This window comes from Dysidea avara, chromosome 7 (genome assembly GCF_963678975.1).
Source record: "Dysidea avara chromosome 7, odDysAvar1.4, whole genome shotgun sequence".
NCBI classification, from domain to species: domain Eukaryota; kingdom Metazoa; phylum Porifera; class Demospongiae; order Dictyoceratida; family Dysideidae; genus Dysidea; species Dysidea avara.
Window position 1 is genome coordinate 27,085,007 of NC_089278.1, and position 17,000 is coordinate 27,102,006.

General features: G+C 37.2%; 1 protein-coding gene across 2 annotated transcripts; it reads left to right on the forward strand.

The window, feature by feature from the left end:
• The first annotated feature begins 1,435 nt into the window (after positions 1–1,435).
• LOC136261821 (uncharacterized) lies at positions 1,436–11,481 on the forward strand. 2 transcript variants are annotated; one of them, XM_066055891.1, is made up of 10 exons: positions 1,436–1,703; positions 6,301–6,595; positions 6,648–6,924; positions 8,906–9,009; positions 9,159–9,386; positions 9,439–9,496; positions 9,972–10,343; positions 10,407–10,795; positions 10,893–11,027; positions 11,144–11,481. In XM_066055891.1, the coding sequence occupies exons 1-10, from the start codon at positions 1,563–1,565 to the stop codon at positions 11,209–11,211; spliced, it is 2,067 nt and encodes a 688-aa protein (XP_065911963.1). In that variant the 5' UTR covers positions 1,436–1,562; the 3' UTR covers positions 11,212–11,481. The 2 variants fall into 2 exon arrangements, with proteins under 2 accessions (XP_065911963.1, XP_065911962.1); XM_066055890.1 differs by having other exon boundaries at positions 1,437–1,703; positions 9,436–9,496.
• Positions 11,482–17,000: the final 5,519 nt, after the last annotated feature.

Sequence of the window (17,000 nt, forward strand, 5' to 3'; positions counted from 1 at the left end):
CAATACCATTCACTATTATGATGTCACAAATTATTCTTAGTGGTTCTGCTACTGGGTGATAACTAGTCACACAGTAGTCTGTAGAGCTAGCTGCTCTGTCTATCTGCATGGTAGCTGGTTGTCACCCAGTGCACTCCCATGCATTCACACAAAAGAAAGAAAAGGGTCTGGCTACCCAAGACTAACCTTATGATAGTAAAAATGACAACTTGAAAGTTTTGATCTAATTTATTTATTTATTTATTTATTATTACTGAGCAGCCAGCACTGCTGATGCGCTCAGGAAAAAAAATCACACATGTACATTACTACAATAATTAGAAATGTTTACTGAGAAAGAGTCAGAGTCATTTAAATCAATTAGGAATTGTGGCAACAAGTTCCTTAGACCAGTCTTGAGCTGTTCTGGAGAAAAAACTTTTTTGGTAAGCTGTAGTAGATGTTGTAGGGAGTATGAAATGGTACTGATGATATTGCCTGGTTTCTCTGGTCATTGGAAGATAATTGGATGGAATAGATAAGGAAATTTGGTTGTGAAGTACTTTGTAAAATGTCTGCAGTCTGGATATCTTGCATCGAGTATATAAGTTCAGGCCAGGAGAGATGTTGGAGCATGGAAGTAACTGAACTGTATCTACTGTAATCTTTCAAAACCCATCTTGCTGCTTTTCTTTGAATAGTTTATGTACATCACTGTTATAAATAGGGTCCCATACTACTGAAGCATATTCCACCATTGCTAAATATGCTGCTGCTTTCACTTGTGTAGAACAATTGCTTAGGTTTCTCTTAAGAAAGTTTAATGTTCTGGATGCTTTTCCTGTTATTTTGGATACATGAGATGACCAAGATAAATGTTTTCTAATAGCTTTGGTCTCCTAGCAACATCATTAGTAGTACAAATTGCAATGGTACCCATCCATGACTGGCTACACATTGCAACAATCATTAGTAGTTGCAGTTTACACACATCATATGTACATCAACTAGCTAGCTATGTACCATACTTAACCTTTTAGTATTAATTGACATCCTGAGATTTCTGACCCAGCATACCACTCATGATACACGTACACCTTATTATTATGTTGGCATATACGTAGCTATAGTCTCAGTTGACTGCTTTTAGCCACTCACCATATAGCTAACATGTCACACTGTCACAGGTGATGAATGTTCTCGGGATCTTGTGCATCTTGTGCACCTTCAAGTGTGGCGGATAGGTTCCCTTCTGGTCATGGAGCACAACAAATAGGGCCACACAATTTCGTGATGGCGATCACTGATTCCATCTTTACAGGATGGATCTTAATAATATATCTTTGCAGGATTGGGCACAGTTTGCTTCTTTACCCACAGGACGTTAGATGGCTGCAAGTCATGCCCAACATTCCATTGACTTCCGGCTATCCGTACTGGTATTTACACTGAATCTAAAAGTCCAGTTAGTTGGCTTAGCTACGTAGACCTATAGCTACGTATAAAGATTAGTTACTCTATACTATGATAGTCTATAATAGTTTTACTAGCTACAAGTCTCAGCAATCTCACCGACTCTAGTTATGGAACTCTTACATCATTCGCCAGAGTCATTGTGGTCGCCACCAATGGCTACCATGTCCGCTACCATGCCAGTGAAGAAGGGTAACAATGCTGTTAAATTTGGAGTTGTGTACTTTCCTATGAAGGCGCTTTTTCGACAAGTAAGTTTGCGAATAGATACATAGCTATTATAATAACTATACGTGTAGCTGATACAGGTATATATTATCTATGCTGAATACGTACTCTAGTTAATATAGCATTATTATTGTAATTGTTAATTACTGTGCCGTAGAACAGTATAAACACACAGATAATCATACATAAAATCAGTCTGTTGGGAAGAGGTATAAAGGATACTGAATCATCTTTAAATTGGTTTAAATCATCCAGTTCAACTATAACCATGTTCAAACATCTTAAGTGGCTACTACTCGAACGCCGAAGAAGTTTCTTAAAATTGAGGTGGAGAAGACCATCATGATTATGATGAATGTGTACAACAAAAAAAGAAACAAGTATGTGAATCCTCGGACTAACATGCGACCACAGATCTGATCTACACAGTAGTCAGTTGTGGGCATGGCAAGGAAAGAAAAAGTGTAACTACATGCATACGTACATACATAAATACAACAAGAAAAGCCCTATAAGGTAACTACAAAATCTAGTTCAATCAGTCTGGGTCGATAGTCCATTCTTTACGGTTCCTCCCAAATAAGATCCTTTGAGATGCAGAAATTGATGCCCCAGCCATTTCATTCAAAACTGTTTTACAAAATATTACATGGTCTTGTTGACATTTCATTTACACTTATACCCCTCTCAACACCTACCCGTGAACACAACCAGCGTTTCGTCACCCCTTTTGCTAGAACTGATACATATTTAAATTCTTTCCTACCCTCTGCTATCAATTTGTGGAATTCTCTACCCGATTCATTAGATAAAACATTATCAATTTTAAGAAACTTCTTCGGTGTTCGAGTAGTGGCCACTTAAGATGTTTGAGCATGGTAGTTACCGAGGGGTAGCCAACGTCTTGGGACTCTCGTACACTATCTGAGAAATCCATCCATTAAATATTTAGAAATCCCGAATCACGTACAAAATAGGTTATTCTCGTTTTCATCCGTTCATGATTTCAATTATGGTCGCCGCTTTATACAACATTTCAAATTGACAGTGCAAAGTACACCTGTGTCTCTTCTGAAGTTCCCATCTACTCTCTCAGGTGTTCCTTTGCAAAAACTCAAGGTAAAAACATCATCGTAAATATCAAAAATAGAATTACATTGTGTTTACAAATTTATTTTAATTACATAAATATTTTTGAAATACTTAAATATTGGGACTCTCGTATACCATGTTGAGTTTTTGCGTGGGCGCTGGCTACCCCCTAGTAGTTACACTACTGTGATAGGAGAAATCATTTTTAACAAAGCGAGCAGCACTGCACTGAACCTTTTCTATTTGGTATTTCTGATATTGAAGGTGTGGGGACCACACTGTAGCAGCATACTCTAATATAGGTCTCACTAAGGATGTGTAATAATTAGATTTCACTGTTGTTGGACACCGGAAGAGATAACATTGTAGGAAGGCTTTTGCTTTGATGGCTTTGCTACAGATGTCATTGACAACTTGGTGGTCAGTCAGTATTGCTAGTCTACCATTCAGTGTCCACAGAAGGACAAGAACATTAATCATTGTGCATCACACCATTATACCTACAACTCAGTATTCCTGTACTGACCCAGTATTGTATGTGCTTAGACATAGTATGTATGCGTACTTCAACATTCTCTTATGTTCCAGAATTTATACATATGCGTAAGATCATTGACATAAGTACTATACTATTTCATGTCTCATGTACATACTTATCAAAAAAGTTTGGGGAAAATCGGACACAGTTAGCTGCTAGAATAAAAAATGAAAGAAGGCAATTATGTACTGAGAGGAAAAGCGTGTGTTATCACCAAAGTAATATAATACCTGTGTAATGTGTTGTCACTGTGCGATGTGTGCTATGACTGGTGAAGTGTGCTGTTACAATGTAATATGAATAATATGTTGTGTAGTATGATGTTACAACGCAATGTGTAGACGCGATGTGTGTTAGGACAGGACTGATGTGATGTGCTGTTACAATGCAATGTGCGTAATGTGTTGTGTAGTATAATGTCACGATGCGATGTGTAAAGATGCGATGTGTAAAGATGCGATGTATAAAGATGCGATGTGTAAAGATGCGATGTGTGTTATGACTTGACTGGTGTGATGTGCTGTTGCAACTCAATGTATGTAATGTGTGATGTCACAACACAATGTATATAGACGCGATGTGTGTTATGACATGACTGGTGTGATGTGCTGTTACAACGCAATGTTTATTTATTTATTTATTAAGGCTTTACAGCAAAAGTGCCGAAGGTCTGTAGGACACCTGGTCATACAGCCTATTTAAAGTTGTTACAGAAAGTGTGTTTTGAAAAGGTGGAGAATGGAGAAAAAATCCATGACTGGACCTAGGCAGCCTCGAACCTACAACAGCGTTGAAACCGGGTCGGGTCATCCGGGTCACATTTTCTCCGGGTCATCCGGGTCTGACCCGGTTTACAATTTATTTGGGTCTGACCGGGATTGGATCACGTGAGAAACGAAATTGTTCGTTTGACGACGTGAAACTTATAAACGCTATCGCGTAGCTCTTTCGTGAGCCACGCCCACTTATCGCATTACCAACATATGCTCAGCCACGCCTATTTGTTAGTAAGTGCAGTATGTAGCACGAAACTGAGGGTATCTATGGTGAGGGGTAGCTATTGTCAGTAGGTGAAGACCTTTTTTTTTTTTTTTTTTTTTTTTTGGTCTTCAACCTACAGCTAGGCTGAAGTTGCAATAATTACTCAACACGAATCGAACGCTCAAAATGTAGACTCGTTCGCTCACCCGAGACTAGCCGAAACACGTCTCGGCTTTAATTAATCCGGGTCACATCCGGGTCAGTGGGTCATCCGGGTCAGCAGTAGTGACCCGGTTTCAACGTTGACCTGCAACCATCTGATTAATGCTCGAACACTTACAGGAGTCTGTCAGGCGGTCAGTATGTTTTCTCCTTGTCAATTTCATGTATATGTATCAAAGGAACTCTAGAGAGTGACTCATTATCTCAAAGTACCCCATGTGGAGCCAAATGGATATTAATTTATTTATTAAGGCTTTACAGCACAATGTGTATAAGGTATTGTCATGACACGATGTGTTAATGACACGATAGATGTCACGATGCAATGTGTATTGTGTGACACATGCTAAAAAGTCTAAGGTGATAGCATGCTCTGACATTGCCTCATTCAGCCTCCAATTCCCCTCAAAGTATGTGTTACCTGTCTGTTCATTATGTCTTGTATATGTCTGTGGTCAATTTAAGGTCTGTTCTCAGTGCTGTAATGTTATAGAGCCAGGTGTGGTGGAAGGGTGATATGTGTAGGTAAGCATGCCGTATTGTGTAGTATTGATTTGTAGAAATGTTTAGTGGTGCTTGTGGCATGACCTGGGAAAGTTATTGTGCAGTACATTAATAGGAAGAATATTTGAGCCATACTACAAATCCTTGATGGTCAAAATACATATCACAGAAAAAGATCGATATACTCTAATAGAACAGTCAATAACTCAATATATCGATCTTTTCTGTTACATGCATTTTGAAGAGCAAAGATGTGCTTCAGCCACTTATTATGTACCCATAACTGCAAAATTATTAGCAAAACATGGGAAATTAGGCATAAAGCTTGAGCATAATTTGAGCATAATAGGTAAAATTTTTGAGCAGTGCAGCATAGCATGGTAAAATTTTTGAGCAGTGCAGCATAGCATAATAGGTAAAAATTTGAGCATAATAGGTGGGTCCCTAGCTATATATGTTGTACTGTAAAAAATTAGTAGTGAATTTCACTATTAATTTTTTTTTATTATTATTAAGGCTTTACAGCACAAGTGCTGGGACACCTGGTCCTAGCTACAGCCTGTTTAATTTCTGCCACAATACTCAATCCTCACTATTTTTGTGCAGTGACGCTCACTACTAAGTTTGTAGTGACCGTCACTAGCTACCATGTAGCAATAGTGATGTTCACTAATGAAGGCCACTACAAAATTAGTAGTGAACATCACTACACAAAATAGTGAGTAGCTATTGTGGCAGACATTAGTAGTGACCTTCACTAGTTTGTTTTTACTGTGTGTACATGTAGCTATAGAGTAACGTAGCTTTGATGCATGCCATGTAAACATGTTACTTATAAGTTATAAGCAGGAATCGCACCATGTTTCATGGCCCTTATGTAGCTAACACTACATAAGACTACATAAGGGCCATGAAACATGGTCCTTATGAAGTGTTAGCTACATAGCTACTGTTGTGTATGTTGTGCATGTCATAACACTATAGCTAGCAGTTGACTGTTGTGCATGTCGTGTACGAGGTTGTGTAGTTGTAAAGTATCATAGTGTTGTAAAGTGAATGGGTCATGCATGCATGCAGGGTTCAATGCATTTAAAGCATTCATATTGTTTTCATTTAACATGTATTTGTGGGTGCCTCCATCCAATTCAAAGCTATGTATATCAGGTTTAGCTACATGCCACAACTTGATGTCACCTTTCTTTTGATTTGTCTGTTTGAATGTAGCTATTCATTGTGGGTGTAAACTGATTTGGTGCTGTCAAATTATTGCTTTCCAATCACAGGTCATCCACAAATATTACTGTGAACTACACAGAGAAACCAATTTCTACCCAAGACAGTTAGTTCTCTTTGAGATACCAAAGTACAATGGCAGTACAGAGCAATCTGGAAAAGTTGCTGGATTAATCCCATTAGATGAGGTGTTCAGAGTTGAAGTAGTAGATAAGAAGTGCATGTTCAAAATTATGACTTCAGATAAACAGTACCAAATTAGAGTTCATACTTTCCAAGAAGCTTCCAATTGGGTAGATGCAATAAATAATGAAACTATTGGACCACCAGTGCCTGGAGTAGTATGTGAGTATAACCATTTAGAATGTTCAAATAAATTTCATGCTTTTATCTGTAGATGAATACAGAGTGAAAGTCCCTTGCAATTGTATTGGTAAACAGTGTGAAGCAGAAAGTAGTAAAGGATCACTTTGTAATAGGTACCTTCTGAAAGTATATGATGATAAGATAAAACTTTATAGTGCTAATGGAAAAATCTCATGCAAGTTTTCATGTGACATAAAGGATATTTACAATGTCAAATACCAGACTAAAAAAAAACAATGTTGTAATCATCTCTTCAATTTTGATGAAAGAGGCTATCTTACAATTTCTATAAACGATGCTAAATCACAGTAAGCACTGAATACTTATTATGCATGTATATGTGTACGTGTGCATGTCTGTACGTGTGTGCACATGTGTGTGTTATATGTGTTTTGTGTGTTTGTGTGCATGCGTGTGTGCGTGTGTGTGTGTGTGCGTGCGTGCGTGTGTGCGTGCGCGCGTGCGTGTGTGATCAAGTCGTTGTGGCTCTCAAGCTCTAGATTGTTATTCCCAGTAGTATCAGTAGTAGAGGGCATAGTGTGCATTTCATGCACTCTGCACACATATTATTATATAGAAATCCTTGTGACATTTATTTTTTGATATAGTCCCATTGCATATTTGGCCTTTACGGCCATTTTTACATTGAAAATTTATCATTTTTGTCTTTATCTTCCTGAAATATTATTTTACACTGCTAAAACATGGTTTCAAATTAAAGGTGTTGATCTAAGAAACAATATGATTTTTGTTTGAAGTAAATAGCTCATTCCACCACAAAGTTATGATTACTTTAAGTATAGTCATAAAATTTGTTTCCCTTGGGGTGTAAATTACCAATGCATAGTAAACTTCATACAATTTCATGGCTAATATAAATTATCATAATTTTGGGATGAAATCACCTATTGACTTCAGCTATAAATCAAGTAGTTTCTGTCAGCAAGACCTTTAATTTTTAACCATATTTAAACAGTGTAAAATAAAGCCTCAGGGAGATAAAGACAAAAATGATGAATTCTCAATGAAAATGGCTGTAAATGTCACCAGAGGTCAAATATGCAATGGCTCTATATCAAAAAAATAATGCAGTGGCTATTGATACTGATCATCGGTGTCAATAAGCACCACCAAAATTAATGCTATTGACAGTGACGTCGACCAAGGGACTCAAGATCAAACACACTAGTTGTATGAAGGTAAGTTTTTGGTGAGTTTGAGGCAAGCTAGGGTTAGAGGGAGCAAAGCGACCATCCCAGCAAAGCCAGGCTAACCCTAGCTTACCTCAAACTCACCAAAAACTTACCTTCATACAGACAGTGAAAGACATCATTATGCTAAACAGGCAAACTTAAATGTTAGCGTTAGGGTTAGAGTCGGGTTCAGCCTTGGTTTCTTCTTCATTAGTCCTCTTATAGCATCATTTACGACTTGCCTTTATAATGTAAAAAAGAACAGAAATTTGTAGCTTGCACTGGTAGTTGATGGGTTAGCACAGTGGACTAGAGTATTCTAATGGCAAAGGGTTGGGGATCTGCTTTAGTGCAATTTTTCTTTTTTTCCCTACGTTTTTTGTCTAAGCTTTTGCAGGTCGGTGTCAATAGCTTCGGATGGCACTTATTGACACCGACAATCAGTATCAATAGCCAAAAAATAATTATCACAAGGAGTACTATTTATGTGGAAAGTTTCATTAAGTGCACGAAATGCCCATTTTTGTGATATGCTGCTCTACTACAGTGGCAGATTCGGACTGTACAAAAGAGGGCTCTGGTTTTAGGCATATAATAGTAATACTATAGCTACCTAGTTGTAGTACAGTATTCAATCACTCCTCAGAAATATTTCACTGTTAAATCTTACCACTTAGTCCTTTGGAAATGTAACCGAGTCTTTAAAAGCACCCATAATAGCTTAAATAACATCAAAACAATAATTATTTTAGAGGCGCTTATTGTATATGATGGTGCTGGGGTTGCAGAGCAGTAAAAAACAATGTTTGCAGCAATAAAGGTCATACATTAAATATTTCTTTGAGCGACTAACTGATTTGACTAACAGATTTTAATTTACTGAATATAAATATAGTATTCGGCAGTCCAAAAAAATTGTCATCAGCTTAGCAAGTAATATTATTAAGGCTCTTCCAAAAGGGAGATTCCATGGAATCCATTGGAACCCTTTAGATCTGCCATTGAACATGCATGAAAGAATACCTAAAAGTATATATAATAAAATCATTTTGTTACTTGGTATACTTTGCAAATTATATATGACCTTTTATATTAGTTATCAAGAAAAAGATATTCTAACACTACAAGCAATGAGTACTATTGATCTGATAAGGGTTGTCTGTCACAGAAAAAGACTAACAGTGGAAAAATCTTCTGAAGGTTAATACATGTATGAATGTGATAGTGTGTGAAATCATTTATTAATACTGGACAGACAGTTAATTTTTACTGGTTTGTCCAAGGAGGGGGGCATGTAAATCAATGCACATACATAATTTACACGCTAAGGAGTTGTTTTGTTTTTGTAGGGAATGTGATATCTTTACCCAGCAACAAATCTTTAGAAGAGCCCTTTCAAGAGAGCATCAGACCAAAGCATTTCTGTACTAAGAGATCAGTAGAACAGTGTCCTGGAGACTGGAATAGTGTAAGTGTCTCAACATTCAGTACCAATGAACCCGTAATTGATGGGATTGGCTCACATCATGCAAAACCCATTCCAGTGCCTCGACAAAAGCTGGATCCATTCAATGAAGGTATGTACTAATTAGCTTTGTGTACATTTAATGATTATGTTTCTCCTAGTAGGAAGAATTTCAAAGTCAATGGGAAACATAAATGATGCCATTCAGAGTCGTAAATTTAAGTAAGGGCAGGCACTTAAACACACATACCTTTACTGGTTTATTATTGTCTTTTAACAAAGATGACTGTTACCACTTTCCCTTGCTGGGAGGCTATTTGGTCATTCTTAATGTTTCATCTGAGAACTAATGCTGTTGAAAATAGTGCATAGCATATTAACCATTTTGACCACTCTATGCATATATATATATATATATATATATATGTGAATGTTCTATTAGAGTACCTCAAAGCATATAAGCTATACAGTTATTCCTATAATCAAATTAGCCATGCACCTATATAGTCAAACCCCTACAACAAAACACTAGCCTGTTAGTGAAAACATAGCTATACGGTTTGCTGGAATAACTATGTGGTAAGACTAGGCATCCTATATTATAGTGTTTCATAACTTTCCCACATGCACATTTGTGTTGAATTTTGTAGCTGACTTTATACAGTGATTTAATCTTTGGTGTTCTCATAAATTATAGTGACCTTAAAGCTGAAGTGGAAGCCAAGCTTTCTCCACGAAGGAAATCAGCAACACCATTTATAGCATTACCACTGAGTTGTAATGCTTCACTTGTTGATCATTCACAAGTTAACTCATCCAACTCCTCACTAAATTCCACTGACTGTGAAGCTGATTTTAGAGCACCAGATATCACATCAGCCTCATCATTGGGACACACCCGTGATTCCCTGTCACAGCTACAAAAGAATTTGCTGGAATATGCACAGTGCCGCAGCAGCTCTTCTAGTGGAGACATGCCAATGAAGAAACAGTATTCAAAATCAGTAGAAAATATCTGTGAAGCTAAAAGTAATCTTGCAAACCAATCCACTAATTTCCATTCACTAAGGTAAAGTATGCATAGATAATTATAATAGCTCATCTATATGTATGCCAATATTGACCTATATAGCAATGTATCTGCTTTGAATCGACCCCCCTTACCTCGTCCACGACATAAAATACCACAGATGATCCCATTTAGTCCAGGATACTCCCTAACTGATAAGCCTCCTTGTCATCCGTCAACTCCAGAAATCAACATTACTAATGAGAATAATTGCACCATGTTTCGTATTGATAGATTCTCCCCACGTGCACCAGATCAACACGTTAACTCAGCAGTGAAGGAAAATACAAAATCATCACTCGTAACTAATTCAGTTATGAGTCAGCAAAAACATGTCCTACTTTTGCACTGCAAATCTGCATCACTAACAGAATTACTACCTACAAATGATCTGCATGATGATTTGCCATCTCTTTCACCTAAGTGGAGCACTGTTGGGGTTGTAAGAACAGGTAAACTTTACTCTGCTGCACATATGTAAAAAGATAAAATGCAATTTTGCTATAATTCTGAAATATCTGATAATTGTATTTGATTTCACACAAATAGCACACATCTATGATGAAGTTAATGATGATGATGACGATGGCATCTATGATGAAGTTGGTGGTGATGATGATGATGATGATGGTGGTGATGAAGGTTATGTCATTAGGCATCTTGCTAAAGAACATTACCTTAAACGTAAGTGATGTTTCACATGTGACATATACACATAGATAGCTGTCTACAAGTAAAGAATACTTTAGTTTTATAATTTTTAATATGTTTATTAGCTACGGTATCATTTTCTTATATAGTTCTTCCTGACACAGAGAACACTTACGAACTGGATGATAATAACAGAATTTATTCTCAAGTACTGTAATGAGAGCATCATTATAGTGAAATGGTTTGGTGTAGTTAGAATTGTTGGCACTTGTAACTCATTGTAACAAATTTGTAATTTTTGTATATTGGAACTACAAGAGATATTTGTACAGGCTCTACAGTTCTAGTACAATGTGTACATATCTGTTTATTGTATGTGGTGCTTTGTCACTATATAAACTTAAAGATGTACGCATGTGAATGTGTGTATGTACATAATTGTCATTTTGATTTGGCCAATGGTTGAATAGTTTAAATTACAGGCAGTATGTCATAATTAAATAATAGCTACATTTGATGAACACAAGGTACAGTGTAATAGGGTCACCTATGGGACCGCCCACGATAAGTGGCCCTATTACTAAAAACTTCATTAATAACAAAGTGGCCTTATTATCAAGGCTTCAATAAATGGTTAGTTGCTGTATCAGGAAATTTAAACAAATACACTATATGACTACTATACTTAGTAGAGTTTCATCACAGTGTGAAAGGTACCAATTATTGTAACATTACTTGAGACATATAATGGCTGGCAAAAGCCACATGGACCAGAAAAATAGACACAGCTTTTGGCAACGTAATTATATACTTATCTAGGAGCAGTAACCTTTGCAGTGATACCTTGACTGTCTGCCAGGCTATAAGGACTAGCTGTGGCTAGTTGTAAGTGCATGGATTTGGGCTAGATGTAAATGGTAATTTAAGTAGTTGTAAAAGTCAGAAGTCTGCACCATATGCAGAAAAGTTAAATACAAAGTCATGTACGTATGCATATAGCTACAGGGAGTATATGCATGCCTGCATTCTAAATATCTTTAACAGTCTACTAGAGATAGTTATTCTTTAAAATTTCTTTATTGTGATTCCTATCATGTTTAATTTCTTTTTACTACAGTCCACTATTAAATTAAACTTGCCTTAATAAAATAAAATTGCTTCCAATCCTAACCTTGGCTTGTAACTATTATGTTAAGTTTTTTCTATTTTCTCCCTTTGGCTGACTATTCCCTTTACATTATTCCCACTAACGGATCCAAGCAAGGGGAGCACAGGGAACTTGCTCCTCCTCCCCCCCCCTCCCCCCCCCCAAAAAAAAACAACAAAAAAAAACGATATATGTAGCCAACTAGGAATTTTACCATAGATTTCCTTTGTAGCCATTCTAACTATATGACAATATTATTGGTTCATAACTGAACTACTTAACAACTGAACAACTGCCAGGTGTCTTGCAGGGTCAAGTGCTGACTGGGGTGCCTAGAGAAAATGATTTAAGGGCCACTATTCGTTAACCCAAGATAAATTATTTGCAACCTTCTACAGAGCAGTCTAAGAGGTGCCCACAGAAGGCGGCTTATATGTGGCCATGCATAAATGAAGTTATTGGTCGCTCTAAGCAAAAACCTTCACCTGTCAATGACTCAGTCTCCTTAGATTCTATTAATAATTTCTTTCAAACTGTGGCCATTTCTCCAAGCCACAAGAGTGTGGAAGAATTTTGTTCTGATAATAATTCATCTGATGGTTTTACCTTTAGCCAGATTTCTTTAACAGTTGTCTAAACTGGATGTGTGTAAGGCTACTGGTCCTGTTGGTTTATCTGCTAGGTATCTTAAAGAAATAGCTGAAGCGATTGCCCCCATTTAACCACCTTGTATAATGAATCTTTGAGAGAAGGTATTATTCCGCCTGCATGGAAGCAATCCAAACATCACCCCAGTACATAAAGGAAGTTGCATTGATGACCCTAGCAGCGTTGAAACCGGGTCGGGTCATCTGGGTCACATCTTCTCTGGGTCATCCGGGTCTGACCCGGTGTACCGGATTGCTATCCGGGTCAGTGGGTCATCCTGGTCAGCAGTAGTGACCCGGTTTCAACATTGGACCCTAGTAATAATAGGCCCATCTCTCATGTAGTCCCTGTGGTTGCTAAGGTGTTTGAAAAGATTGTGTCCACCCAGTTATATTCTTATTTAGAGGTAAATAAACTGCTTCACCCTCACCAGGGCACTTTCCAACGTGGAAAATCTACAGAAGACATCTTGTTAGTTGCTGTTGATTACATTGTTAATTCCTTGGACTATGATCAGTCAGTATGTGCTGCATTTTTGGATCTGAGGAAAGCCAATGACTCACTTGATCAATGCATTTTACTACAGAGACTAAAGGAGCTCAATATCAATGTTACTTCTGCTGTATTAAAGTGGTTTTAGAATTATTTGAGTGGGAGGATTCAGCGTGTTAAGAGATCTGATCAGTTCTGTAATTGGCAACCAATGTTGGGTGGTATTCCACAAGGACGTTCTCTTGGGCCACTGCTATTTCTAATATGAACAAGTTGCCACTTCAAGTTACAGATGGGTTATTGGTTCAGCCTGAGTATGCTAATGACACCACCCTGTGGACCCACCCCTGCAGCAGCAGTTGCTTTAATGAATTCTCAGCTGCAGTTAGTTTCTAATTTTATCTCTGACAGCAGAATGATGCTAAACTTTAACAAATCTAATGTTATGTGGTTTCATGACAATCATAAGAAGCTGGTAGATTATCCTCCCATTGTAGTTGATGGAGTAATCTTGATGGTGGTGGATAAACAGAAACCCTGGGCTATTCAAGTACCCAATGTTTGTAAAAAGATGGCATAATATCTTCACTTAATTATTCATACCAATCGCACAAGCGGACTCTGAGCACTCAATTGATTAAACTTATTGATTCTCTTGTATTTTCTCACCTTTATTATGCTCTACCTGTGTGGGGTCCCTCTCTGACTCAACAGTTATCATAATGTCTGCTGCATCTCCAGAATAGAGCTACGTAGCTGTTCGTCTGATAATGAGTTTAAATCCCCGAGATCATGATCTATTACCAGTGTGACTACCATTTCAATATCTCACTCAATTTTAATTTGTTCTGTTTGTGCAATGTTCCACCAGTACCATCATACCAGATGTATTCCCTTGGAGCCACCCATTCACTTTGGTAGCATCCAATTGAACTCATTACCATACAAGGGTTAAGCCAATTTTTGTGCCTCCATATCACTACAATTTTAGTTTCTTGCACCAGTTCTTTAGATATAAAACATCCCATTGGTGGAACAGTGTACCAGCTTCCCTCCACAATACTGTTAACAGATGCCATTTTAATAGTTTTTGTAATGATCAGTTATTTTGTGTATGTATAATATTGTCTTGTTTATAACTGTAGTGTTTGTTTTTGTAGTTGTACTGTACGAATGTATTGTAACGTCTCCTGCAAGGAAGAGCAGCTTTAGCTGATTTTGTGGAGTTAAAAAATATCTATCTATCTACTTATGACTGTCACTAATTCCTACAATTCTTGATCAATGCAGACCACTTAGAAAGAAGTATATTGTTATAATATTTACATATCTGTGCATAAAACAGCTCTACATTAAAAATTTTAGTTCTAAAACATATGAAGTACCCAGATCCCCTGTATTTAGGGGGTTTCCTGCGGTTCCAGAAACCCCTTCTAAAATTTTAACTTGTGGATTTGCAGCAGGAACACCAAACTATCTTAGTTTGGCAACACAAATATACAGAGTAAATGGGAACAGGGCAGGGTAGCATAGATGCAGTGTATTAGAAAAAAACTTACAGTACATTGATCCTTCAAAATAAGGGAGAACAAAGCAAGTTTTCTCTGCAACTTCTGCTATAAATAAAGCTAATCGCGTATTGAGATTAATCAAAAAATCATCTAACATTCTAAATAGAAAGACCCTTCCAATAATACTCTACAAGGCTCTGGTAAGACCTCCCCTTGAATATGCTAATGTTGTATGGGGACCTAATTATATTGGAGATTGTGATAGGATGGAGAGAGTGCAAAGAAGAGCCACTAAATGTGTTCAGGATTTGTCCAGTTTAGAGTATGATGAATGTCTGGTTACCCTCAAGCTTCCTATACACATTGTCGTATCAAAGGCATCGTGCTGACATGATAATGGTATATAATATCTTACAAGGGAATGTTAATCTACAACCTGGATTATTCTTTCACCAGAATTTGTCAAGTGTCACAAGGGGACATGACCAGGGGCGGATCTAGGGGGTGGGCTTTGGGGGCTGAAGCCCCCCCTTCACTTTTAGGCTTTGCTTGATCAATGTGCTGAGGATTATAAGAAAAGTTTTGTCTTAGCATAATTATAAGATCACTAATAATAGAAATACTCATACCTTATAAATATCTTTCCAAGGAATTATTAGTGGATTTATGCTAAAGGTTATGCAACAAGGACCCGGATCAGCATTGGAGGTGTACAAGGTCGAGATACTCCAATAGAACAGTCACCTAACTACTCTAATAGAACATTCAGTGTAAGCAAAAAGTTGGTTCTGTTATGGAATTTTTCCAAATCTGCCTGTGCCTATACATACAATGAAGTGCATTGGTCTGTTTAAAAGGCTTGTTCATCTACTTGTATAGTTATTACTGGTACTGGTATACTTAATTCAGGTACACAATTTCCATTGAAAATGGTCTCAGATTCAATCTCGTATCATTCAAATTTCAAAATTTTCCAGTTTCAACATTATCATTCTATCATGCATGCAATTGTGAGAGGGTGTATCATGTGCTTGGTTGTCTGAACCTACCCAAACCTTTCCATTAGCAAATGCTGCAGAGAGCCATATATATCTAAAGGCAGTATATAAATATCTACAGGCAGAAATATGCATTTTATGTGGAAATGTCTCCAAATTGCAATATTTTAGCATCTATTTTTCAAAAACTTTCCTGGAGGGCATTCCCCCAGACCCCCTAATTCCCCCAGGCCCCCTAGTTCCAGCATGCGAAAGGCACACCTCCACCCAAGAGATTAGTATACCTTGAGTTAGCCCCCCCCCCCCCCCCCCCCCTTTTATAAATCCTAGATCCGCCCCTGATGGCGTTAAACTTTTCAAACCTCATGCCCAAAAGAACGTTCGCAGCAAATTCTTTCAGTAAGAACCATCAATTCATGGAATAATTTGCCCAATTATGAGTGTCGTCTAATTCTACTGACAATTTAAAACTATGATTGATAACTTTTATTCTAAATGTAATTGTTTATTGTAACGAGCAGGACTCACAGGCGTAATGCCTTTTCTCTGTATTTAATAATAATAATAAAAGTTTTCACAGTATATTGATAAAATATAAAGCCAAGGGTATGTCTTTATAAAGATCGAGATACTCTAATAGAGCAGTCAGATATATTCTGATAGAGCAGTCTAACTATTCTAATAGAACATTCAGTAAAGAATGTAATTTTTAATGGCTACTAAAGAATGATTTAAATATAAGACTGACTTGGATAAGTTAGCAGCTAAATCTTAAGTTTTTCTATATTTAGGTCACTACAATATCTGACTAGTCATAAGCCATAATTGACATTTGTGACTTAAAGTGAACAAAGTATGTATTGAAAATAGCTTGCACTTACTACCCATAAAATTATGATTCTACTGTAAATTTTGAAGCATTTTAATGATGACCCCTGCACATATATCTATATCCCACTAGGGACCTGTAAGAAGGTTAGGCCTGTAAATACAGGGAGTCAGAAACATGTATCTAAAACTGTGAAGAATAAAGAAAAAATGCAAAAAATCCCCTGCTGCTCCATACTACCACCTTGCCAAACCCTAGATCTGCCCCTGATTCCAAATCATTTTATCTCTCAACTTGATTCCAGATTCAATGTTGCCACAGCTATTTTCCTGGTAAAGCACATCTCCTAGTTGGAGCATGCTGTGTTGCACAAAAATTCCC